The sequence below is a fragment of the Pantherophis guttatus genome, chromosome 5 (assembly GCF_059756535.1).
Source record: "Pantherophis guttatus breed Tessera chromosome 5, ASM5975653v1, whole genome shotgun sequence".
Taxonomy (NCBI): Eukaryota; Metazoa; Chordata; class Lepidosauria; order Squamata; family Colubridae; genus Pantherophis; species Pantherophis guttatus.
This window is the reverse complement of record NC_142067.1, coordinates 88,283,508-88,310,134: the sequence shown is the minus strand read 5'-3', so window position 1 is coordinate 88,310,134 and position 26,627 is coordinate 88,283,508. Positions and strand designations below refer to the sequence as shown.

General features: G+C 37.5%; 2 protein-coding genes across 5 annotated transcripts in view; one reads left to right on the top strand and one right to left on the bottom strand.

The window, feature by feature from the left end:
- Positions 1-958, bottom strand: part of PUDP (pseudouridine 5'-phosphatase) — a 72,461-nt gene extending 71,503 nt beyond the window's left edge. The window contains exon 1 of the mRNA XM_034431463.3: positions 804-958. Within this exon, the coding sequence (XP_034287354.3) occupies positions 804-882 (79 nt within the window). The 5' untranslated portion in view covers positions 883-958. The remainder of the gene's footprint in view (positions 1-803) is intronic.
- Positions 419-26,627, top strand: part of STS (steroid sulfatase) — a 140,281-nt gene continuing 114,072 nt past the window's right edge. For 3 of the 4 annotated variants that reach the window (XM_034431457.3, XM_034431462.3, XM_034431460.3), the window contains exon 1: positions 419-834. The gene's annotated coding sequence lies outside the window, so the exon portion shown is untranslated. Of the gene's footprint in view, positions 835-7,068; positions 7,134-26,627 lie in introns of all 4 variants that reach the window. The other variant, XM_034431458.3, reaches the window with a different exon arrangement.

The following is a 26,627-nucleotide window of genomic DNA, read 5'->3' as shown; positions in this document are numbered from 1 at the left end:
AGATTAAGATCTGGCTTCAAAGAATGACAAAATCATGTCCGTGGGTTCTATTCAGCAATCTTTCCACTTCAGCTAAAACCAGTGTTTGTCAACCTCAGCAATTTTAACATAACTTCAACTCCCAAAATTCCTCTACAAGCTATCCTGGGAGTTGAAGTCTGTAAAACTTAAAAGTTGCTGACATTGAGAAACACTGAGTTTAAGGAATCAAAATTGGAATCAAAATTCAGTACAATCCTGGACTAAGTTAACTGTAGTTACAGTCCTTTTTATTAAACAATAAGGCAGTTAACATTACTGTAAGGCCCTTTCATCTTATCTCTAAGGATTGAATTCTTCTTAAAAGACTTCAACTTCTCGTTTTTTTTTCTATACAGTATCCTATGCACATGAAGACGATCTGAAACGTCCACGTGATGGTAGAAAGGAGGACTGTTATCGTCATGCCACGTTGTGCAACCAGCAAATTACCAATTTGGAGCGAGGACTCCACAAACAAAGCAATCATAGACTGCCTGTTGACTTTGTGCTTTCCTTCTACAGCAGCAGGACATTCCTGTTTGTGTGTACACACTTGCACTTGGCAGTTTTCAGAATCTCAGTTACTAGCAAGGAGGCGGGAGAAACCACAGGCTACACCGCCGCCTTTAGCACAACGTGCCCCGGCGCACGACTGCGAAGCAATAGTAGCACTCGGCTCCAGTCCTGCCAACAAGAGGACAGACCTAAATCCGCGGCCTTCTCTCGCCATGAACCAGACTGCCCAGCTGGCGGATGCAAAACAGCAGGCGTAAATTACGCACCCAGAAGCAGACCGTCCATGTCAAAGATCAGGTGAGTAACAGGCTGCGCCGACGGCGGGTGGCACGAGGACGTAGCCATTGCGTTTCAACCGCGATCTCTGCCAAGAGCAGAGCTTAGGCAGGGCTCCCTTTCTGCCCATGCGCGCTACTACGACAAGATGGGCGTGGCTTCGGGGACAAGGAGGAATGGCAGTCGTCAGGACTTTCTCCGGACTCTGGGAGATTAACAATTTTTGGGGGGGGGGGGCAGATGCGGAGGGGAAGCGAGGGCGCGGAGAGAGCATTAGTTTCCTCTGCACATGCGCACCGCTTTTGTTCTCTTTCAAACTGTTGAGGCATGGGTGGGTGACGGCTGCTGACGCAGATCTCTTCGCTTTCGTGCCTGGGATTTACTGTTCTGGTTTTATCGTTGAAAATGGGAGGAGTGGCTGCTTGGTTTGAGCACAGGAAGCAAGTGTGGAGAGTCCTGTGAGGAAGGCAGCGGTGCGTTATTCAACAGATACAAGCATGAATAATCTGCAGGTATTGCACTACATAAAAAAAAAAAAAGCCGCAGGTATTGAATAATGCTGCTTCGTTGGATCTCTCTCTTCGAAAAGAAGCCTAAGAAAACATTTTACTTGGAAATCCAATTAGGCGTTTCACTTCCCAAAAGCAGGATGTAACCTAAACCCACTGTGGACAGAAAAAGACATTCAGATAGGATTTAGCCCGAGGTGGGAAACAAAATAAGTAGCATTAAAACTCCGTGTTGTCCTCCTATATAAGCATCGGAATCCCGGAGAAATCATCGCTTTGATCCTACCGGCTTTATGGTATTAACTTACAAGCAATGGCAGTTTAAATTTGAAAAGTTCCTTCTAAAAGGGAGGAATTTAAAAAATAAAAAATACTAGGGCACCGGGAGAAACTACCTTACTTTTTGCAGGGAACAAAGCTGGATATCACTAGTAAGACTACACTCTTTATTTCAAAGACCATTTCGAAGATGGAACACTTAGATCAGATTGGGGTTAACTGTGTGGGTGATCATTTAGTATGAATATGTCCTATTGTTTTCTTGTACCCGTATATACTTGTATATTTATATTAGAGTTGTATTTTGATATGGTCAAAAGGTTAAATCAATAAAGTTTATTCTATAATAAATAGTGCACCATAAAGCTCTGGCCATCTTGGTTCTATTACATCTCTGAATTGTTGGGTACCAACCATTAAAGTACCTGTTTTGGGGATGTCCTTTAAAGACAGAATGAAGACTCTCAGACTAGGCAATGGTCAGATAAGAGGGTGAGCCCACATAAGGAATGGGAGCATGGAAAACATTTCAAAAGGGACAGTTTTTAGTTCCTTGGACTGGAAATATATATATAAATTATTTGTGGTAGAATGGATTTGAAATCAACTTTTGACTTTATTGTCCCAAAATAAGATAAAATATAATATGAAAGACTACATCAGTTAGTGTCTATTAGATCTAATGATGAAACTGTAGGAAGTTAGCACCCACCTCTTTCCTAGAAGAATGAAATATTTTAAGAAATATTAAAAAGGCAGAATATTATGTTTCCCTGGATGAAAAATGGAGAAGCATGTTTTAAAGACGAAGCAGCTCCCATCTTCCTGCCCCCACCCTTTGTCAATGGGCCAGAGGCAGAAACTCAATCTTTGTCAATGGACCATCATCTGCAACACAATAGGACCCATCTAGCAACAGAAACTCACCACATGGCACCTGGGAAGATTACATCAGCCAGCAAGGCTAGCTAAGACCTCCATCCCCTGGGAGTCTGACAACCAATCAGGATACTCTTTCTGGGCTCCAGGATGTTCAAAGCCAGAGAGGGCATAAAACCCAGGGACTCACTGCGTCTCAGCCCCTTTTCTGTTCAGGAACTCAAACCATGTGATCCTGTCCACCATTAAACCATCTTTCCAAGCAGTCTCCATGTTCCCAGTGTCTTTTTCCCCACTTGGAGCAGAACCTAGAAGAATATTTCTTCCTACAAAACTTTATGAGAACAACATGCAGATTTATTACAGTTGTCAAGGATGTGTATGTGTTTGTATATGTTTAATTTAAATGGAAGCAAGAGTTTTCTTTATTTTTCCTTCAAAACCATTTCCCTTAGGGCAAGAAAGATGTAAACTTAAGATTTTATCAGAACTAATTAAAAGTACTGTAGTGGCATAAAATTATTACTTATTTTGTTAATTAACTATGTTATGAATGCATGCATGTAAATAGGCTTGCCTATGGCGTGCATGAATTTGCATCCCACCTACTATCAAAATTCTAGGCAATTTACATTTTCAGAACAAAAAGAAAATGTGAAAATACAAAATACCATGTAACAATATTAATAATAGTAATGGTAAAAGTAATCTTTGTGATTTTTTTCTTCATCTCTGAACATTTAAGTTAAAAATTAGAGTATTAATAATCTCTGATAATGTATAAATTCCATAGTATTCAAACATCGTGTACTACTTGTTTTAACATAAATATGTACAGCATAGTAAAATATAGAAAAACAGAGAGAGAGAAAGGATTATCTTAAGCACCTATTGGGAAAAAAAAACATTTTTTACTCCTTTCTGAAATGTCATCAGAAATGGAACATTCTAATCTTAGATAGGATGGAGGTTATTCCAGAATGATGGAACTGTTACCACCCTTTTGCTGAGTTACTGAGTATAAACATCCCTTGTATTTTTTAAGGAGGATAATCTCTGCTTGACCTTTCTCCCTCCCTCCCTCCCCCTCCCCATTTTTCTATATCTTACTGTGTTGTACATATTTATGTATCAAACAAGTAGTACACTATGTTATTTGAGTACTATGGAACTTATACAATATTATCAGAGATCATTAACACTCTAATCTTTAACTTAAATCTTCAGAGATGAAGAAAAAAATTATGAACATTACCTTTCATATCTAAAATATCAATATTGATAAGTATAGAATTGTTTAAATTTTGCATCTAAAGCTAAATATGGCATTAATAAATAAAATCAACTTACATCATATTTGTTATGCAATAAAAGTTTCTGTTTTAACTTAATGCTTAAGGTATCCACTGTATAGTTACTTGTTATTGTAGTTTCAGCATATTAAATACCAAACAAAATATAGAACAAGAGAAGCAGAAAGAAAAAGTTTTAGAAAGTTTGTATGTCTGTTCTCTCAGTCACAACGAAGGAAGTGGGCGGGATATGTCTGTGGCAGTTGAATTTCACATGTAATCACTTTATTTTGCATTCGCGAACCAACTGGCAGCCACTGTGTTTCCTACATATCAATATTATTGTGCTGGTTTGTCAGAAATTGCACAACTATATTTGCTATTTCAAGTAAGTCCCGTGTATAGCAAATCAACTATGGCAGTGGTTCTCAACCTTCCTAATGCCGCGACCCTTTAATACAGTTCCTCATGTTGTGGTGACCCCCAACCAGGGGTGGGTTCTAAATTTTTTTACTACCGGTTCTGTGGGCGTGGCTTATTTTGTGGGTGTGGCTTGGAGGTCATGTGACGGGTGGGTGTGGCTAGCTGGTCATGTGACCAGGTGGCCATGGCTATGTGTATAGGGACTACTCAGAGGGCTGAAAAAAGTCATTTCTGACAGGTCCTCACACTTTTGACTGGTCCTCACACTTATGACCATCCTCACATTTATGCCCGTGCAGCATTCTTAACAACCATGTCACTCATTTCACAACTGCTTCTCTTCACCATGGTGACAAGATAGGGCAAAAACGTAAAATGTGAGGACAGTCGTAAGTTCGAGGACTGGTCAAAAGTGCGAGGACAAGTCAAAAATAACTTTTTCAGCCCTCTGAGTAGTCCATATGCACAAAAGGACTACCCAGAGGGCTGAAAAAAGTGATTTCTGACAGGTCCTTGCACTTTTGACCGGTCTTCGCACTTATGACTGGTCATAAGTTCGAAGACTGGTCAAAAGTGCGAGGACCAGTCAAATAACTTTTTCAGCCCTCTGAGTAGTCCATATGCATAAAAGGATACAGCAATAGAGAGGGATGAAGGAAGGGAAGGGAAATTAGAGGAGGAGAGGGTAAGAGAGGGAGGAAGAGAGGAGGAGAAGGAGAAAGGAAGAGGAAGAAGGGAGGAGGAGAAGAGGGTGAGGAAGAGAAAGTAAGAAGGAAAGAAAAGAGAGGTGGTAGGTTTGAGGAGAAAGATTGCTGTACAATAAAAAAGATGAAAGGGAAGAAAGCCAACCCCAAACAAATATAAAGATATTAAGATAAAGAATGAATTGTTAAACTTTAAAGAATAAAAGAGAACAAATATGAATAAATAACAATAATTAGAAACACACATACAAACATACAATGTATTTTCTTTGAACAGAGTATTTGGCCGGTTCATAAATTTAAACAGTGTTTAGTCATTTCAATTAAATTTACAATTTCTATATTTCCTTTTTGCCATATTTATTCCTCATCTATTTTTGTAAAAAACCAATATTACCCTTCATCCTCATCTCTAATCTTAATCAAATTCAATTTTTCCCTTCTATATTATATCCCTTCCCATTGTCATCTATTTTTATATCCATCCTCACATTGGTTAATTATGTAATATTAGTTGTTTAATATAAATTCAACATTTTAATATAAATCAATTAGTTATATAACTACCTTTTTTGTATATTAATCAATATGAACATGAATATTCCAATTATTTCCATGCAATCCAATTTCTTACAAATCAATTAATTATATTTACCAATAATAATAAACCAAATAATTTCCCCCATATATTCCTCCAAACCACAACTTAACCATTTCTGCTTTCAACACAATATACAATTAATAGTATCTCAATTATTACAATTCCCTAGTTAAATAGAGCTTTTTTTCTTCTGTGTTTTAAAATCTCCTCTTTTTCCCTAAATTTCCCGTTGTTTGCACCTACCTTTTTTGGTGAGGAAAAAGAAATCTGCCTGCCTAATTTTCCAACGTGCAAAGCCAACAGCCTGTTTTACTTTCTCTTTCGTTTTTCAATATAGGTAGGGGGAAAAAATCTGCACTCTTTCCAAGCAAGCAGCAGAGCTCTGAGCAAAACAGCTGAGAGCAAATCAGCTGGGGGCCGGGAGACGATCTAAGCAAGGGCTAATTAGCCTATGCTGAAGCTCCGTGGGCCAATAAAATTACAAAAAAACACCGAACCATTTGTTAAATTGCTGGCTCCCCCACCCTCGCCCACCACTATTTATTGGCAATAAATAGTGGTGCGGAGGGGCGGGGCAAGCCAGCAATTTAACAAACGGTTCGGCTGCACCACTGGCTATAGGGCGGCCCTTTGAAGTCCCGCGGCAAGAATTTAAACAGTTTTTTTCCCCTCTAGCCAGGGAGTGGGCGGGGTAAATGAACGGCCGGCGATCCAACAGAGCAGAGAGTGAGGGTGAGTGAAGGCGTGGGGGGGGGAGAGAGGGCTTTGGCGACCCCTGTGAAATGGCCGTTCGACCCCCAAAGGGGTCGTGACCCCCAGGTTGAGAACCGCTGAACTATGGGATGATTAAAATTATGAGTATCTGTAGCCAGATCACTCCATAAGGATAGCCATTACATTTCCTGCTCAGCTCAGGATGATCTTTTATAGATAAATAAAGCAATTGCTGATAATCTGTGAAATACATAATGCATTTTAGGGCAATCTATTTTTTCTGATTCCTTGCTGTAGCAACCAACTAACCAACTCATGGTGACCATGAGAAAACAATTATAGAAATGTGCTCCATCATGAAGTGACTTTCCAACTCAGAAGTAAAGACCAGCTCCAATTGCCTCTTATGTTGTCCCCATTATTTTGGTTTTATTATTAAGGTTTATTTCAACTTATGTTCAAATGTTATTTTGACTTAACTGCCAAACATTTTAATATTATAAGATATTGCTTAAAAATAGGTAGATTGTTAGCTTTAACTAAATACTTTCTGATTCCAGGCATCATCCTTATAGCATTTGAGAAATGAGTTTTCTGAATTGTCTTGTGATACCATTTCCCTTTCTTTAAATTCTCTGCCCTCTGCAAAAAAAAAAAAAAAAAAAAAAACCCTTAGCTCTGCATTCAAAAGATCCATTGGTTAGGAAGAATTATTTTTATACTTCTTGCCTTCTGACAACTTCTATATGGAAGTACCACAATCTTTTCTGTTCCCATAGAAAATATGCATGTGGTGTTATGTTCATATTCATAACACAAGGCACTGACAACTGTTTATCTTTCATTAAATTTAGGAGCAGTAGTGAACTGGACAAGGAATGAAGTTGATTAAAGTTTTATTTAATTGAAAGTGTGGTTGGTAAGTTCAGGTTTAAGTATTCATCTATCTTTGGGATGAATTTTCAAAAACAATTTGTGCCATGGCCACTTCATTTGGCTGGGAAGGCATACCTGCTTTAATTATTTTTAAAAGATGCTTTGTTTTCATGTCTGCATGTTGCAAAGCAGATATTTCAAATGCTTTTCTCAATGTAGCATTTCATAGATGAGAACTATACTGTATCTTAGCAATATATTTAGCACTTGAACCAGTAAACAGTTCCTTGTTCAGAAAGAGAGGAAAAAAAGTTTGTATTTGCAAAATAAAAAGTACAGGAAGTGTTATGTAAAATTAAGGCTTTGGTAAATGGAGTAATCCATTTGAAAATCCTTGAAAATCAAGGACCACAGTGGAAAAAATGGAATAAGGTTAAATACAAAGAAGAGCAAAGTAATTATAATAGATGTAACCATCAGATAAAATTGACAACGAAGATAAAGTAGAAAATATCTTCCGCTTTTAGGATCACCAGGAAAAGCACTACGCTCAAGAAATATACCACAGACTATCCCTTGCTGCAGCAACCATAAGAGTCTTGTCTATACCTGCAGAGATGAGAATTATGCAGGCAATGGTTTTCCTTTTGATAACACATGGAAGCAAAAGTTAGACTTTGAAGAAGCAGGATAGGAAAGTATTGACACTTTTGAATTTTGATGCACAAAAAATTCATTCAGATTACCCTTCTAGCTGACACGTTTTGTGAAGGCCTAGCTCTCTAGAAGGCTATAAAGATGGGAAAGGTGAAGGAAAGATAAGAAGAGGAAACCATGGGGAACCAAGTCAATTACAAAAGCAATGAGTGCACAATTGGGTGACCTGAAAGATTAAGTTGGAAGATTTTTCTGTAGAAAAGTCTTTCAGTTTATTTGCTGAGTTCAACACCAACTTGAAGTGACATAATCATCAATCCTGAATCTAAATGCAAAAAGCTGAGGTTAAATTGAATATGGTTGATAAAATGAAAGAAACAAAAAGGGGAGATGTGGAAAGATGTTAGGAATAACAGAAGAAAATAGCATTTTTTAGCTAGCCATTTGTTCTCAGAAATACATAGACCAAAGTACTTTTGATTCCATTTTTATTAATTAAACATAGGATTGCCTCAGCACCTTAAATATTTAATTTTGTACAAAACAGCCAAATATAACTACAAGGGGAAAAATTGGGTAAGAGACAATATGGAAATTAGCCACTATTTATTTTTAAAACTTAAGATAATCTGGTTAAAAAAAGGTTTGTCCTCCTCACCCTCCAACAAAAAGAAAACGGGGAAAGGAAAAGAAAAGAAAAGACTTTATTAGATCATAACATATTTCTAAGGTAAAAAGGAAAGAAATTAGGAGGACAAATTCTGGCAATAAAAAGATGAGCTACTAGCTATCAAGAAAACAAAAGTAGTATGACAGAAAAAGTTGAGAGCCAAGTGAATTCTGCACTATTTTTAGACTTGTACCCTGTTTTCCCCAAAATAAGACATCCCCTGATAAAAAGCCCAATCAGGCTTTTGAGCACATGGCAATAAGGCCAAGCACTTATTTCAGGGTTCAAAAAAATATAAGACAGGGTCTTATTTTCGGGGAAACACGGTACTTTAGCAAATCTGATAGAACTGAGTTTCAGAGGGAAGAAAGCAAAGGAATAAGTATTGAATGTCTGAGCTGAGGGAAATTTCTAAATTTCAATGCAGCAAATATAAGATCCAGAACTAGATTCAACTGGTAACAGAATAGGGAACTTAAATTTGGGGAATATCTACTTGATTGAATTAAAACTACCCTGTACTGTAATTTAAGATCAATTTTGATAATAATTGCACATGTAAAATATGTTTCCTGTGATCATAAAGCAAATTATGGTGTGTCCTTTTAATCTCCCTCCTATCTGAAGTGAAGTGGATTGTGGAAAGAAAAGTCTTTTTAAAGTGAGAGAATAATTTTTCTAAAAATGTTCCAATGGCCTGCTTTCTCGCCTTCCTTCCACTTATCTAATTTGATATTTTTAAAGGGAGAAACAGGACTAACAAATAAAACAACCGCCTGCTCATTTTCAGCTATAGTTTGTTCATGTTAATGGTTTTAGACTGAATTTTAGTGTATTTCATGGCTTATGCTCTTAGAAAATAATCATAAGCCCACATAGCTGGAACACATCTGAAATTTCTAAACCTATACACAATTATTTATATCCCCTTCTTTTCTTATAAAACTATACGGAAAGTCCTCAACTTACAACAGTTTGTTTAGTGACCATTTGAAGTTACAATAGCACTTAAAAAAGTGATATATGAGCATTATTCACATTTATGACCATTGTAGCATCCCCATGGATGCTTGGCAATTGATTTATATTTGTGATGTTGCAGTGACTCAAGAATAATGTGACCAGCTTTTATCGTCTTCTGACAAGCAAAGTCAATAGGGAATCCAATTTATTTAACAACTATGTTACTAAGTTAACAACTGCAGTGATTCACTTAACAATTGGGGCAAGAAAATAGCAATAGCACTTAAGACATATACCGCTTCACAGTGCTTTACAGCCCTCTCTAAGCAGTTTACAGAGTCAGCATATTGCCCCCAACGAGGGTCCTCATTTTACTGACCTCAGAAGGATGAAAGGCTAAATCAACCTTGACCCTGGTGAGATTTGAACTGCCAAATTGCAGGCAATCGGCAGTCAGCAGAAGTACTCTGCAGTACTACATTCTAACCACTGTGCTACTGCGTCTCAGTTACATGGGCAAACCCATTTAACAACTGACTCACCAACAGAAATTTTGGGCTCAATTGTGGTCATACATTGAGGACTACCTGTATAATAAAGGAGTATTTGTCAGGCCTAACCCAAATTTTTAAATATGGTAACAATGCAATGCTATTTAGTTTCATATTTAAGTACATTATTGTAAACCAAAATCATACTAAGTGGACAAGATTTGAATCTGTATAAGAGCACTGGAATTATTATATCACATAATTCTGGAAAAGGCATTAAAGGGAACTGAGTATGATAGCTGTGGAAATCTAGAGGAAAAACCAGTGGGATTACTAAGAATAGTATTTTCCTGCTGTGAAGTTCTGATTTCTTCTTCAACGTTTAAACCATTGAAAACTCAAAAAGAATATCTTCAATAAATGTGTAATTTTTATTTGGAGATTGCTTTTCTGTGAAGTGGCAATAGTCTTGCTAACATTTCCACTGCAGCAAACTTGAAGTTCTAAAATAAACTCCTTAAATAAATATATTACATAATATTGTTAGATTTGTAATTTGACCTAACTAATGTTCAAAACAGGAAGTAAGCATTCATATTTTACTGGGTGGCTTGTTTGACTTGGAAAGATTTTTAAATAATCTTCCTTGAACAGAAGCCTGCTGAAAGAAACTAATGAAAGGAAAGTAAATATATTAAAAGGTTGTCCATTAATGGCTATAATAAAACAGATCAACAGCAAATGAGTGACAAAAAGGAACAGACAGATACAAATTGAAAAATTCTTAATGAAATATGTACTTAGCTACAATTTAAATAATTATATAGCTATATTTAATCTTTGTTTTAAAATTATTGGACAAAGCCAGTAATAAGACAGCCAAAATATATTCAGATTCACATATTTGAACAGTAAAACTGAAACTACATTGAATGTGTATATTCATATACGGTTTTGTGAGATACAGTTATCACAGATGAATGAAGGCAAATATAGATGTCCCATCAGACTGTTGCAGGATCCAATCTGAGTTGTTCGCTGGAAAGAGAGATTTAGTCTGCTGAGATTTCAGACTCGTGGTGGAGCCCATCCTCAGGGAACTTCTCTCTCACCAGAATGTGAGACAATATTCTGGTGAGAGAGAAATGCCCTGAGGATGGGCTCCAGCACAAGTCTGAAAGCTCTGAAAATGAAACATCTGGCCACAGTGAGCGACCCAGATTGGATCCAGCAATTCATCCAAGATCTATCATACAGCCATAGTTGAAATGTATCTAAGACATGATTTCATCAAACTCAACTAAGTTGAAGACCTCTCTGGTATCTACTAAAATATACTAGTGAATGACCATAAAGATGCAATATGTAAGAGTGTTGTTTCTATACAAACAGCTGTGGGTTCTTCCCCCTTGAACAGAGGTGGGCTTGGCTGTCTCAGGAATTCTGGGAGTTGAAGTCCACAGGTTGCAAAAGGGCCACATTTGCCCACCCCTGCCCTAGAAGAATGAAATAGTTTGAGGAATATTAAAAAGGCAGAATATTATATTTCCCTAAATATTAAGTCTTTCTTAATAGTCCCAGCAGATATTTTGTGCTCATTAAGAAATATTGGGCCAGCCTATTCAGAAACCAGACCTAGTCTCCTTGTCCCTAAGTAGAAACTGAGGAGGCCACCTTTTAGAAAAGCAGATTTGGTAAACCATTCAAGACAGAATATTTTGAAACAAAGGGGCAGAATGGTAGGATTAAAACCAGCCCAGATCAGTCCAAAGCCCCTTCATTGCACCACCCCCAGAGCAGTCCAAAATTTACCTGGGAACTCAGATAAACAATAAACCAGAGGTTAACCAGATTAGCTCAGACAAGCACTAGGACTTACATTTCCTCTTTTGCTGATAGAGCCAGCTATGACCCCTACATGACCCCATAGGAATCTGACAACAGCCAATAGAAGGACATGTTCTTACACAGGAACAGGCAGGAAGCTCAAATACAAAGCCCAAAGAAAGTATAACACCCCCTCTCAACTCCATTTTGTCAGCTGCACAAGAACCATAAATGCTACTGGTTCTGTTCATCATTAAACCATCTTTACAATCAGCCTCCATGTTTCCAGTGTCTTTCTTCCAGCTTGGAACTAAACAAGATGGATATTTCTTCCAACACAGCAATTTTTCAATTTTGGTTTAAACTTTTAATTGAATGTAAAATCAAAGTCTGGTATATTCGTTTTAGAATCAGAGTCTATGGTATATTCATTTTAAAAGTTCTTTAAATTGAGAATGGTAATCCTTATCATGTTACACTTATACTATTTTTTTGGTGAACAATTATCTATCCTGATGAACAACTATCTAACCAAATAATTCTTCAAAAATTCAGCAAAAAAAAATCTGTCCAGCTGTTGACTTTAAAAAAATGTCTGGATTCTCATTATTTTTCTCCAGATGTGGCATTCCTAACACAACTGAGAAGCTCAATGAGGCATTGTTTCAGTTTCTCACATAGCAGCATTGATTTGAGGCAAGTCACAATATTCAGAAGTTGGTAAACTTAGTCCACTGCTACTTGGACCATGGATATCACATGAAGTAGCACGCAATCAGAGTGAATTAAAAATACATTATGTTATTCCTATATTGGTAAAAAGTCTGACTTCACCAGATTGTGATCAGTTGTTGTATGAAAGTGCTTACAGCTTGTCAACAAATCTTAGCTCTTTAAGCACTTAAACCCATATTCAACACTTAGCTGGATTTAGTGGGAGGTTTTCAGATGTGAATCAACTTGATTAAATTGCTTATTGCAGATAAACTTGAAGCCTTAAATTGATTCTCCAGATCTGTGCAAAGAGATTAGAATATGTATGTTCTCCAAAGTTTAAACTATAAAATGTATTCTCCCATACTTCCATCTTAACAGATACATTTTATTAAAAAAATATTTAACAATAATAGAGCATATTAGATATATAGATAAACACACACATATATTCATTTTTCTCTTCTGAGTAGCGCGTCACCAGTACTCTGTGCTTGTCCTATTATTATGAGTCTTATATACATTTTATTTAAAAAGCTACATTTTAGAAAAATATATATATGCATGGAAAATAATTACTGAAGTTGTGCAATTATATACTTAGATATCCATTATTAATAGAAGGCATTGATGTTCATTTTATTTATTTATTTATTTATTTAATACATTTAGGTACTACCCATCTCAGTCTCAGATATATATTTACATAATAGCTCTAACATGATTTCAGTCTCACTGCATTACCTCTTTCTCTATTTTATTCTTTGTGTCCCTTTCTAAATCTATAAATATCAGGTGTTTCTTGTTCTCACTACTTTTGGTTATGGGTACTCAAGGACATTGTGGCATTTCCATTTCTTCATTGAATATTGCTGATAAGTTCTTCCCCACCATGAGCCATGGTGGCACAGTGGTGAGTGCAGTACTGCAGACTACTTCTGCTGACTGCCGGCTGCCTGCAATTTGGCAGTTCAAATCTCACCAGACTCAAGATTGACTCAGCCTTCCATCTTTTCGACCTGGGTAAAATGAGGACCCAAATTTTGGGGGGCAATATGCTGACTCTGTAAACCACTTAGAGAGGACTGTAAAGCCCTGCAGAGTGGTATATAAGTCTAAGTGCTATTGCTATTTTAGGCCTATCTACCTTTCCTTCCTACTAACTCTCTTCCATCTACAGCTGTGATGGCGAACCTATGGCATATGTGCCAGAGGTGGCACATGGAGCCATATCTGTGGGCACGCGAGCGTTGCCCTAGCTCAGCTACAACATGCATGCGCGCACCGGCCAGCTGATTTTCGGGCCTTCCGGGCCCACCAGAAGTCAGGAAACAGGCTGTTTCTGGCCTCCAGAGGGCCTCTGGGGGGTGGGGAAGGCCGTTTTCGCCCTCCCCAGGCTCCAAGAAAGCCTCTGGAGCCTGGGGAAGGCGAAAAGTGGGCCCACCGGGCCATCGTGTGCCAAAAGCGGGGGTTGCACAGGGGGTCGTGTGGGGGGCATGTTGAATTATGGGTGTGGGCATGCACACGTGTGACCCCCCCTGCTCCTCCCACTTTTGGCACGTGACGGTCAAAAGGTTAGCCATCACTGATCTGCAGTATTCTACCTCTTCAGTGACTTAGCCTATTCTTGAATTCCCCTTCTCATCTATGGATAGAAAAAATAAATGATCAATAAATTTGGTATCTAGCTTTTTAAAATGATCCTGTGAAGGGCATATCTGGAATAAAGCCAAATATGATCTCCAAAAGCAATGAAAGAAAGACTTTCTTATCATTAGTAGAACATTTTTCGGAAGCCTTTGTATGATTCACATAGTTCTTGGCAAAAATGGGCAGATCAAGACTTGTTCAGAAGTAGGTGGAAGTGGAAATTGTAGCTGGCCTGAAATGGTGATATCTGAATAGAGACAAAACTGGGTTGTTATAAATCAGTGGTGTCAAACTCAAGGCCCATGGGCTGAATCTGGCCCACAGAGTGCTTAAATCTGGCCCACAGGGCCGGCCTAGAAATAGCAAAGGACCAGTCCATGGTGACTCTGGTAGCCAAAACAAGGTGTGGGGAGCACCCTCCCCTAGCACCCGATTTTGGCCATCAATGTGCTCCAGGCCAAAAATGTGCTCCAGGCCAAAAATGGGGCACGGGGGGGCCTAATGTGCAGTACATTTTGTACTGCTAACACTTGGCCATGGGTTTATAGAATTCACTTTTCTTTCCATCTTCTACCATAGACTAATGTCAGAAGAGATCAATAAAATAATTTTAATTAAAAAGATGGAAAAAGATAAGCAAACTTTTAAAGAAAATTCAAACATTTATTGTTGAAAAAGATTGGTCAGATGATGGCCAGCCACTTAGGAAGAATATGTCATGTTTCAGACTAATTTTTCAAACTTTTCAATTTTAAGATGTGTAGACTTCAACTTCCAGAATTCTACAGCCAGCCATGCTGAAAAAACCATAAGATGGATATTATAAGATGATTCCACAAAGGAAATAAGCTATTTTGGATGTATAAATAAAAATATTTCCCAACTTCGAAAATTAGGGAAAATATATAAGATCAGATTTCCATGCACAAAAATAAAATAAAAATTCTTATCATAAGTTCTTCATTACACTCATTATTTGTTTATTACTAATTTTTTTCTTACTCTTGAAATGGATGTTTCCTCTGCTTCAATCACCTGAGCTTCCTAACTTTTTGAAAATTCCTCTTTAATCAGTTCCTGGAATTAAACAATATTAGTTCTGTACTTTCCCCAATTTCAATTCTCAGCTTTGCATTCTTTGCAGCAGAGAAAGGAGCATTTTAATAAAAATGAAGGAAATATGCTGTTAACTGACAGCATACATTAATATTTCCTCCATGAATGAAGGATTGACAGAACTCAAGAAGGAAGAAAAAAACGGATTCACCTTTTGCTCTACTTGAGCCAAAAGAAATCATGCATGCATTGGAAATGCTAAAGCACTCATTAGCAACAGCTGCTTTTGCCTTTAAAATACTAAAAACTTTAATTCCATAAATTGTGAAGAATCAAGCAAATTATGACAAATTAAAATATATAATTCTGGCTTAAATTAAGTTAAAGAACAGATCAAGACCATCAGTCTAGAAAAAGAAATCAAAATTGTATAACACTGGATGATAAGGAAAGGGATAATGATATGCTCAGCACTTCATTAGCTCCTATAATGGGCTGCACACATTGGTGATACAAACAGTGCTTATAGGCTTAACAGATAAGGCTAATTGATGAAGGTAAGTTGCCTTTTAAATAAAAAGCAAATGACAAAGAGAAGAAAATCTGCAATTAGTCTGGCTGCCTATTTGGCTTATTAGGGCTACGCTTAATAGTATGTAGTGTGGAGTGGAACTTCTAGTTCATTATCAGAAGAGGATAGGCCTAGAAGAGAATAGGCCTAGAAATGTAGAAATGTAACTTTTGAAGCGAGTTAAAAGTTATATACCTGAAGAAAGAAAAAAATGCTTTCATTTCAGAACTAAATAATTAAAGGAAGGCTGCTTGGAATTGCAATAGCAGCTAACCCTTAATTCTCCCACAGAGGATTTAATGGAGTTAACAGCATCATAATATATTAATATACTACAGTGGCCTTGGATTTGAATTACCCACCTGCAAAATGCAGCATGAAGAAACTAGGTATCAAGAATATCGTCACTAACTGAGGAGGAAAAGAGGAGTGCAAGATTTGCATCTTGAACTGGAATGTTGAAGGATGGCATAACACCTACAAGGAGGATTCCTTTCTCAACTTTGTATCTTTGTGATATATTACAGATCCAGGAAACCTTATTTAATAATGAGATAATAAAGCATGGTTGTAAACTCAATCTTAAAGCAGAAACAGAGGACGGAAGATAAAGAGTGATGATGGTCTGAGCCCACTATTCTGAGTGTGAGGTTTATTAGATCTTCTATCTTTAAGCAATATCACTGGTGGATATTTTATCTATAAAATGCTCTGAGCGATTTATACATTCCTCCAGTGGGATTGTCTTCACTGTTCATGCTGCTTTGGAGACCTATTTATGAATTGGAAACCTGTTCATTTATAATGAACGCTAGTGATTTTAATACTTGTGTAAGAACTGATGATAACCCATTATATGCTAGATTTCAGTGCTTCTCTCTTGCCTCTGAAACAGATCAAATGGTCAAAGAAAATGCAATCAAACTGCATATTCTACCTAGTCCAGATAATCAATATATTTAATTTCCCAAGGACAAATGAACATCCAGTTAAAATTGCCTACTAACATTATTTGATCTGGTCTGTTATGAAGTTATTGAGATTATTTCCAGTTCATAAATGACCATTTCCCAACTCAGTGCATTATCAGCCCCAGGCTTCCATTCATTAAAAGAATCTGCCATGATAAATGGTCTTTTAGTAGAGAAGGAACAAAGGAGCACCCAGCTTCAGAGGTTCCTCCCTTATACTACAGAATCTATTGTTTAAACCTTGACAACTATGATATGCTAGTGCAGTAATTACAAAAAGATATGAATAATGATTGATATAACTTCCCAGCACAAGTTAGAGCCGGGATTCAGCTTCTATTGTGTTAAGAACTTAAAAATCACTTACTGCATGTAATAAAATGCATAAAATTAATGAGAATCCCATGTGATTACAGAGGTTTCCAAGAAGTATTATAAATACTGAAGTACAAGAAGATATTATAAAATAAATTTCATTCATGCAGTAAGAAATTAAGACTCTGCCTGTTTTTAGACAGTAGTGAATATTCTAAAAGCACTGCTTTTATATCTTACGATTATGAAAATATGCAGAAAGTATATGCATGTACAGTCACAGGACAACTTGTTTTAGCTGTTTAATAAAGAACTCTTGAATTAGTCCCAGTATGAATATTGAAAATTAGATATTGAAAATTTAAGGGTCAACTCAGCTTAAGGAAGCTCTTCCAGGCTAGAAATTTGAGACCATGTGTTCTACTCCTGCTTTAGGCATAAAGCCAGCTGGTCTAAAAGAAAAAATAATAATAAAGACAAAACAAAACTAGACAAGAATATTTTTTTTTCTTTTGCATTTTGTATTTTAATCTCCTGAATAAAATAGAAAATTCAGAAAAACGCGGCATAAGGCCAGCTGGTGACCCTGGGCCAGCGCTCTTTCTCAGCCATAGAAGAAGGTAATGGCAAACCATTTCAGAAAGTGTTGCCAGGAAAACTTCAGGAATTTACCCAGGCAATCTCTGTGACATTACCTGGAGATACCACTGACTCAGAGGCACACACACACACATACACACAGAGTAGAGGAGTGGATGATTTAATCCCATCACAAGAACTTTAGAATGTTGGGATTTCATTTTGGCCAAATTCTTTTATTGATAAATAAGCTTAGAGGATGGGAGCATAAAATTATTGTTGCCATCTTTAAAAACACAAATGAGTTGTGATGGTGTAGTTAGAATGCAGGCTAAGTCATTGCTCACTCTAGGACAGTGATGGCAAACCTTTTAGAGACCGACTGCCCAAACTGCAAGTCTCTCTCTCTCTCAGCAGCAACCCAAGACCAGCTGGCCAGTGGGAGGCAGGGCATAACAACACCGGCAGCTCTGCAAGAGGCGAGATCTTTTTCTTTTGCAAGCTTCTGTTTCCCTACAAACAACGGTGAGAAACATCATAGTGAAATGCGGTGGAGCTGAGCTGGGGCGACGGCATGTGTGCCCACAGAGAGGGCTCTGAGTGCCACCTCTGACACGTGTGCCATAGGTTCGCCACCACTGCTCTAGGAGTTCAATCCTGACAGGCTCAAGGTTGATTCAGACTTCCATCCTTCCAAGATTGGTAAAATGAGGATTATTGGGGGCAATATGCTGACTCTGTAAACCTCTTAGAAACAACTGTAAACCACTGTGAAGCAGTATATAAGATTAAGTGCTATTGCTAAAAGAAGGATGTCTCTGCTAAGTAGAGGCTTAGTCAATGTAGTAAGTAAATTCTGCTCAATATAATAAGTAAATTCTATGCTAGGGATATATAGGGAAATAAAGATTAAGGTTAACAGGAGCACATTCTAGTAGAGGAACAGACAAGTTTTAAGAAGGGACATTCCATTTTAGATCAGTATTTGATCTTACAACACCCAGTAGAGAGATATTCTACCTGTTTTTTTAATTTAATGCACATACCTTTTATTGATTTTAAAGGCAGTGCATAGTTTTATTCATGACAGTAAGCTGTGGGAAAAGCTGGAGGTTTTATAATTGACTGCCTGCTATTTTTAATATGAACACTATATGAAAATGCATCACGGAAAGTTAGATGCAGCTTGCAGGTATATTTAATAAGTGCTGTCAATACCCAAAAGTGAGTTAAGTGCATTCTGGGTCTGTACTATATAACTCTTATATTTAATACTGACTAATCATTTAAATGCTTTCATTTTTCACCTTCCTAAGATCAAGAAAGTTTTGTTAATATCTTACTGTATCTGGGAGATGCAGTCATTTTTCTCCAGGGTTCCTGCTGAACTTGGAAGAGCTTGGGATCTTACATTGAAAAGAAATGGTTATTAATTATTTAAAAAGTAAAGTTATGAATTTTACAAATGACCTAAGACTTATATGAGTGGCACTCAATTTTTTTAATAGCAGAAAGACACATGCAATATTCTTTCTCAAACTGCCCAGGGAAATGCAGCTGACAGCTTTAAATCCCCAAGATTTGAAGGTGATAACTACAATCAGCCACTTTTTAGTGAAGATGCTTTATGAACTTCAGTTCGGACCCTTTCGTGACTTCAGGCCACTAGAAGGCATTCAGGCTAAATGTTTAAGATCAGTTCTTTAGATACTGCAATATGTGCCCCAGGCAACCTTGCATGGTGAAATTAGAGGCTTATACCTGAAGAGCTCTTTTTAAAAACTGGCTAAAGCTGTTCTATTTTTCTGTGCAGCTGGTCCCCTCCACTTTTGACTATGGTTTCCAGTCTAAATAAAGGAAGTCATTTGCTGAAATTAACATTTCTAGGATTTTCTCCAGATAATCTATATATTAGGCACCTGTTGGATTACAAAAATGATTGTATTATGTTGAAGCAGTGAATTCTGAAAACTGATTGAATGGAAGGACCTAAATTTATTGATCTCTATAGGTACCTATATAAGGTGCCTAATTTATTGATCTCTACGATTAAAAGGTTTGCAGTAGGCCAGCAGGATATCTTAACTCTACCTAAAAATCTCAGCATTCAGGGCTTTGATATAATTAAATGCTTTTCTTCCTGCTTTTTTTGGAGGCAAGAAATAAGACAAGTAGGGAATGATTTGTGGAACTGGGAGAGTTGAGATAATTAGAATGTCCTCTTTCAATGCCCACTATGTAGAGATTCTTCCCAATATTTTGAAGAATGTCAAAAAATGCTGATCAGGCATATTTATAAATGATGTTGATGAGTTACAATTTCTAAATAGCCTACTAAATTGCTCCTTTTCACATTGGAAGCCATGCCAAAAATATTAGCTGGAAACTATGAATACAAATGAGTATGTTTGGCAGACTGTGAGATAATACTAGACAGAATTTTAATTTTTTGACATTATATTTCCATTAATACTAAATATCTATTGAGTAAAAAAAACTCTAAAAAAACTAAAAGGTGAAATCACAGTGGCCAGTTTTTTAGTAGGTGTTGGCCTACATAAGCATTGAGATTCCCAAGAGCCTAGGACTTCATAATGCATCAGCCTACAAGTCCTCACTTAACAACTATTTGTTCAGTGACCAAAAGTCAATAAGAATGCAAAAATTAATGTGAATGTGAATGTGAAAGCTGTGATAAATGAGGAACGATGTAGCACAGAGATGTATGTACCCAGACGACACACTTCATAAAGAAAGATGGAATGTTTTATCTTTGTTTGTTTTTTTTAAAAAAATTATATGTATATAAAAAAAAATGCAGGCAGAGAAGGTTGCAAGTGACTTCATTTTTGGAGGCTGGCTGAAAAAGCATGGGGCATTTGCAGCCAATTCCTAGAAGCAAGAGGGAATCCTCTTTTCTCTGGGAGCTGGCTGCAAATGGCCAATGCTACAGTACAAACACTCCATACGGTACAATCCACTCCAGATTGGATTTTGAGACAGACCTTTTTCAGTCAGTTCCCAGAGACTGAGAGCAAAAGGGCTGACCACTAAAAGAATTTGGCCCACATCAGTGGTGGGTTGCTCCTGGTTCGGCCCAGTTTGGCCGAGCCGGTAGTGGTGATGATGTGATGTCACCGAACCGGTTCTCTTTGACTTGGAGCTGGGCCCTTCCACCCACCCCCGCTTTATTCCTACCTTTAGTTCTTGTTTTTTAGCCTAGCTGATAGGCGCGGCAGAGTGGATTGCCGCACCTCAGCTGGGCAGAAACCTAACACGCTTGCGCAGAGCAATCGTGCGCAAAGAGCGTGTGCAAAGAGAACCGGTGGTAACACCTGTTGGAACCCACCACTGGCCCACATGGGCAGAGTCCCTCTGGTGGTCAGATTCTTGACGAGTGTATCTTGTCTTTTTATGTACACTGAGAGCATATGCACCAAATTCCTTGTGTGTCCAATCACACTTTGCCAATAAAGAATTCTATTCAAAGTGAACCCTGAGTGCTTTCTATTTCTATTTTCAGATTTTTGTATTTTGTGATCTTCTCCTTGTCTTCTATTTTCCCCTGGTACTGCCATATCAGTTAGCCATCTAACTTTCTAATTTTCAACCACAGTTAAATCCGTTGTGTTATAAGCTAAGATTTTATCAGTTGTATTCAGAAATCAAAATTATTAAGGAAGGATCTCTCTCTACATTAAAGGTTAGAGATTTCTATTAATATATTGCAACTAAATATAATAATCCTGGCTTGTCTAGTTGTAGAATTACTATTGTTTTGACATAACTATTATATAGTAACAGTCAGTACTTAAACATTAACTTTTACAGGAAATAAGAATAACAGAAATAATGCCTAATTAGCTTATAATATCAGAGTATTATATGATTCAAATACACTGTTGCTTCTTTTACTAGTCCCACTTGATTCCAGAAGAAACTATATAATCATATCTAAGGTGCAAATAAAATAAAATAATTTAGCCTAGAACTAAGTTCATGATCAATAGGTCTCTTCAAAATGGAGTTACTGAGTTCTTGGCCCTCTGTCCCTCAGACTAATAACTTATAAGAAGCATTTGCCTAATAAACATTTCCTGCAGTAAATATTGTCTGGTAATATACATATAAACCTGACATAAGCATTGCAGAGATCACAGTCAGCACTATTTTCAAAAGTTTGTAAACTTCAAAGAACAGTATTAATGAGAGAAGACCAATAACTAGGCCAACAAGCCAGTATCAAAAAAAAAAAAAAAGTTTCATAATTTCTGCCAGATACAGAGAGGAAAGGAAATTGGAGCTTCCTCAGGCTGGAACCAAGAGAAGAGCAAGTACAGGACTGTCAATATTTATGATTTAAACCTATTTTAAGCCTATAAAATTTTTGCAGAGAATTGAAAGATGAACTGGATCCAGACTTAAAGTATACTGTATTTGTTTATGTACTTAATCAGAGCCAATATTTTCATTGAATATGTCACTATGGAAAAATATATTGAGAAAAGTTTTCTTGCATCATTTTTTGTGACGATTGATTGATTGATTGAGTGATTGATTGAATGATTATGTGCCATCAAGTTAGTGCCAACTCTTAGTGATCAATTAAACGTATCTTCTTCAGGACAATCTTGGTCTGGCCCTTCAGTTCTTGCAATGGTTCACTCATCAATTGTTCGAAATGAATCCATTTGTCTTGCTGTGAGTCTTTCTCTTCTCTTTTCTCCCATCCTCCTCAACAGTATAGATTTCTCAGGAGATTGATGGCAAATAGATTAAATGTTTTGATGGTATCCTATTGTGGTGGGTCCTTTTTCTTATTATTTCCTCTACTGGACATAAACATGGTTCAGATTGGATAGTGGTTGAATTACTGCTACTCCTGTGTTTCTTCAAGCAAGCTCTAGTGCTGTCTCCTTGCTTTCTATATTCTTTGGTGTGGAAAAGCAGCTAGTGTGCTGAGATTCTAGATGTAGGAAGAGTTCTAAGCCACTACCTTGCTTTCATTATTAGGAAGCATGGCTGGCTGGCTGGCTGGTGTGGGAATGAGCCTCAGTTGTTAACATAATATTTTCCATGGTACTAGTTAAAGTATAACCATTGAGAATTGCCTTGTGGTGGGACACAAATGAAATAATAAACAAACAATGTAATTTCTCTTCCTTTACCATTCATTCGTCTGACTCTGAAGACCCTAAATAACAATGATTTATCCTAACTAATTAAACACACACACAAATGTAGATTAGATTAGATATATACCGGTAGATATATATTCCACCTGAATGTATCTTAGAGAGTTGGGGACAGCATGTCCTGTAAAAATGATCTTAATAGTTAAGCAGCTTCATATGGAATAAGGTAAAAATGTCTCCATCATTCTGAATTTAGTTCTTGGTTACTTTATAAATCTGGTTATGCAAATTTCTTAGCAACAATGTTGAAGCAGCTTGCCATTTTCCTTTTCCTGAAGTCTTTTTGACTTCAGAAACAGCCTAGCATATAAACCTGCATTTGACTTCATATACAGCCTAGCACTGTGATGGCGAACCTATGGCACGTGTGCCACAGGTGGCATGCATAGCCATATCAGTGGGCAAACCAGCTCAACTCTGGTGCGCATGTGTGCACCGGCCAGCTGATTTTTGGGCCTTCTGGGCCCTTCAGAAGTAGGGAAACAGGCTGTTTCCTGTCTCCAGAGGGCCTGGCAGGGGGGAAGGCCTGTTTTTTCTTTCTCACCTGGCTCCAGATCCTCTCTATGCATCTGGGGAAGGTGAAAACAGCCTCCCCCCCCTCGGAGGCCCTCCGGAGGCCAACTGTCTAACCAGGAGTTGGCCCATTTCCCAACTCCTGGTTGGACAGGAAGTGACATTTTTGCTGTTCCCTAGCCTCCAGAGACTCCTAGAGAGGCCATCATGTGCCAGGAGCAGGGGGGAGGGGGGGTTGCACACAGATGCCCAGGGCAGGGCGCATAGAATTATGGGTGTGAGCACGCATGTGCGCAAACCTCCCCCGGCCCCCTCCTGGCACATGATGGCAAAAAGGTTAGCCATCACTGGCCTAGCATATACTGTAAACCAAGCCCAACCAGAATTAGTCAGATACTGCTATTTACTAAGGAGTGCAGAAGAAAGCATCCATTCAAATATTCATTCAGTACTTTAAAGGTCATTATCAGAAAGCATACCTTGGATCTTTTTGTTGTCCAAATCTAAATCTTCCTAGAATGCTGCATAATCTGATATCCCAGACAAACAGTTCTTTTACATCCTAAAGTTGTCACTAAATAATAATTTTGAATGAAACAAAAGAAAAATCTTTTATCCTCAACAATAAAAAGATAGATAGGAATTTTAGAAGTAAACATTAAACATATTCAGAGACACCTAAATTATTAGAAATGAAACGTATGAGACAAAAATAACTCAAATCAGTATCTACATTTTAAAGACTGAATGTTTAAACAAGAAGAAATTGTCAACATGCTTGTATAAAAATCATTTGATATTAGACAATGCATATTCAATAAAATAATATTTTGAGCTAAGTGGATTCCATTCCATGTTTGAGATTTGAGATTTCCCATTAGTAAATGATTAAATAGTTGGAGATGCCATGAGGATGAGGTTTCATTAAAACACATTTTTGCAATGTCTTCAAGTTACCTTCTGGGAAGAAGAAATTACATGTATTATTCTGACTTTGAGGAAGATTTATTACTGCTGGATATCCATATTTTTTAAAAAAAAACTACATACCTATTACATAGATAAGGGAGATAGAGCCATTCTATTGCTAAGAGACTTGTTCTTCCATATTAGAACAATAAATTTATGGCTCCAATTACTCAGTGGATTGAAGACCAGATGTTGTTTGCGACCTATGAAAAAGTTGATTACAGGTGTAGGTTATATATGGATAATAATAAATAAGGTCACTTAGTAGAGAACTAGAAACCTTCCATAATAATAAACATAAAACCAAAATGATAGGCTCAACGCAATGGGCTGCACTTGCAACTGGCTTTTACTTCAGAGTTGAAAATAAAGGTTTCTGTTGTGAATCTAATAACTAAGGACTCTACTGTATTGTTACTTATTATTGTTTGTATATATTAAAGACGAATTAAAATACAAATCAACATCAAAAAGAAAAAAGATTTTAAAAGTTTCTCTGCTTTCCTTCTCAGTTACAACAAATTAGGTGGGTGAGATATACTTGCACCACTACTGTTCTGGTGCTTGCTTACTACTGTGACATCTGATTGATTGGCCATTCACTCTTAGCATGCACCTTGATATCATCCTTGTAGTTAAGGTGGCTGATCATGGTTACAGTCTTGAACTTGTATCTGTACTCAATCCTTGTGATTATATGGGTAAGGCAGTTCAAGCCTACACAGAACAGAAACGGGGGCAGTCCATCATCATGTTATATGCTATATTTGAGGGCTACTTTTGGGAGCTGTCTAGAGTTGACTTCCAATGTTGTCTTCCAGAATTCTGTTGAGTTTTTGAGGAAGTTGGGATTTACTTTGACACCTGGTCTTCAGTGTCAAAAGGACACTGTTGCATTATCGAGCTGTTGCATATATCATTTTTACCAGTCTGGGACTGTTACAAAAGTTTCTAATTTGTCATGTCTCATATTATGAAAAAATATAAAACTTGCTGGCTTCCATGATCCCCAGTCTTTTAGCTGTAAGGCCCAGGAAGACTGAAAGGAGGGCTGGGTATATTTATTTCTACCAACTTGAAAGCAGAGCCCATACTTATTGCCCCTTTAAAACATATGGCTATGGCCTGTCTCCTCAAGATGGACTCGGTCCTGCTTTTAATAATTAATGTCTATCTTCCGCTATCACTAAGAAAAGCTGAAACCACTGCAGTATAGATGGAGTTGGAACACTATATTAGTAAACTCCTCATGGATCAATGCCAGGGTCTTACTAGGGGGAGATTTAATGCTAGATTGGGACCAGATGATTAAACATTATATACGAAATATCACCAATACCCACCATCGGAGATTCCCATACAAACCAGCACCTCCCTCACACAACTCTCTAAAGACAATAGAGCAAATTGTACTGGCCTCTGTCTTGCAAAGATGGCGAATAAGCCATTATATCCAACGGCTCTTGGGCTGGCGACTATCCTGGTGAGATTACATTTATGGCAGGGTCCAAAACCAGCACCATTGATTATATCCTAACTTCTATGGACTTACTGCATTACGTAAAACATTTTGAAGTCCTACCTTACCTAGAAAGTGATCATCTACCTTTGTGTATACACATGAAGCCTATCATCTGGCAGATGCCCTTTGGGAACCAATTTATTCCTGCAATTTCTCCAGCAGGCCTAACAAGATGTTGGGTCAAGTGGTCCCAACAACTTGACCCTATCAGAGGACAACCTTCAAAAAATCTGTTCAGCCTTTATATAAGCCAACCCTTCCCAAGATCTACTAGAACTATATAAAAACATAGTGCATAAACTACAACCACTACTAGCACATTTTTCAGCTAAGAGACCCTGCATCGCCTCCAAACCATGGTTTGACAGGGATTGTGTTGAAGCCAAGAAAGCTTTCACCTTGGCATATAAAATATACAAAAGTGAGATTGGGAATGGCAATAAAACAACTTTTAAACATCTCCTTACACTCAGAAAACAATTTAAGCAATTGATTGCTCTTAAGAAGAGACACGACACAAGGTCCTCCTGGGAACAGCTTATTGAGGCAGCAAAACAAAAGAACTCTTCTCTATTCTGTCGTCTAATAGCTAGTCAGTCTGATAGAATTCATACCCCACCACACACCCATATACCTCCTACAACTTGAGAACTTCACTTTTGGAGAATGTATGAAGACCCCCTCCAGCAAGAGTATAAGGTATACAATGAAGGATTTACCTGAATGGCCCCCAGTTTCAGAGTCCAAAATTAAATCTCTCATTGGCCAACTCAGGACTAGGAAGGCCCTAGGAGCTGACTTCATTTCTGCTGAATTATTAAAGAACAATTTGGAATGGTGGATATCAGTTCTGGCGACGCTATTCACGTATATC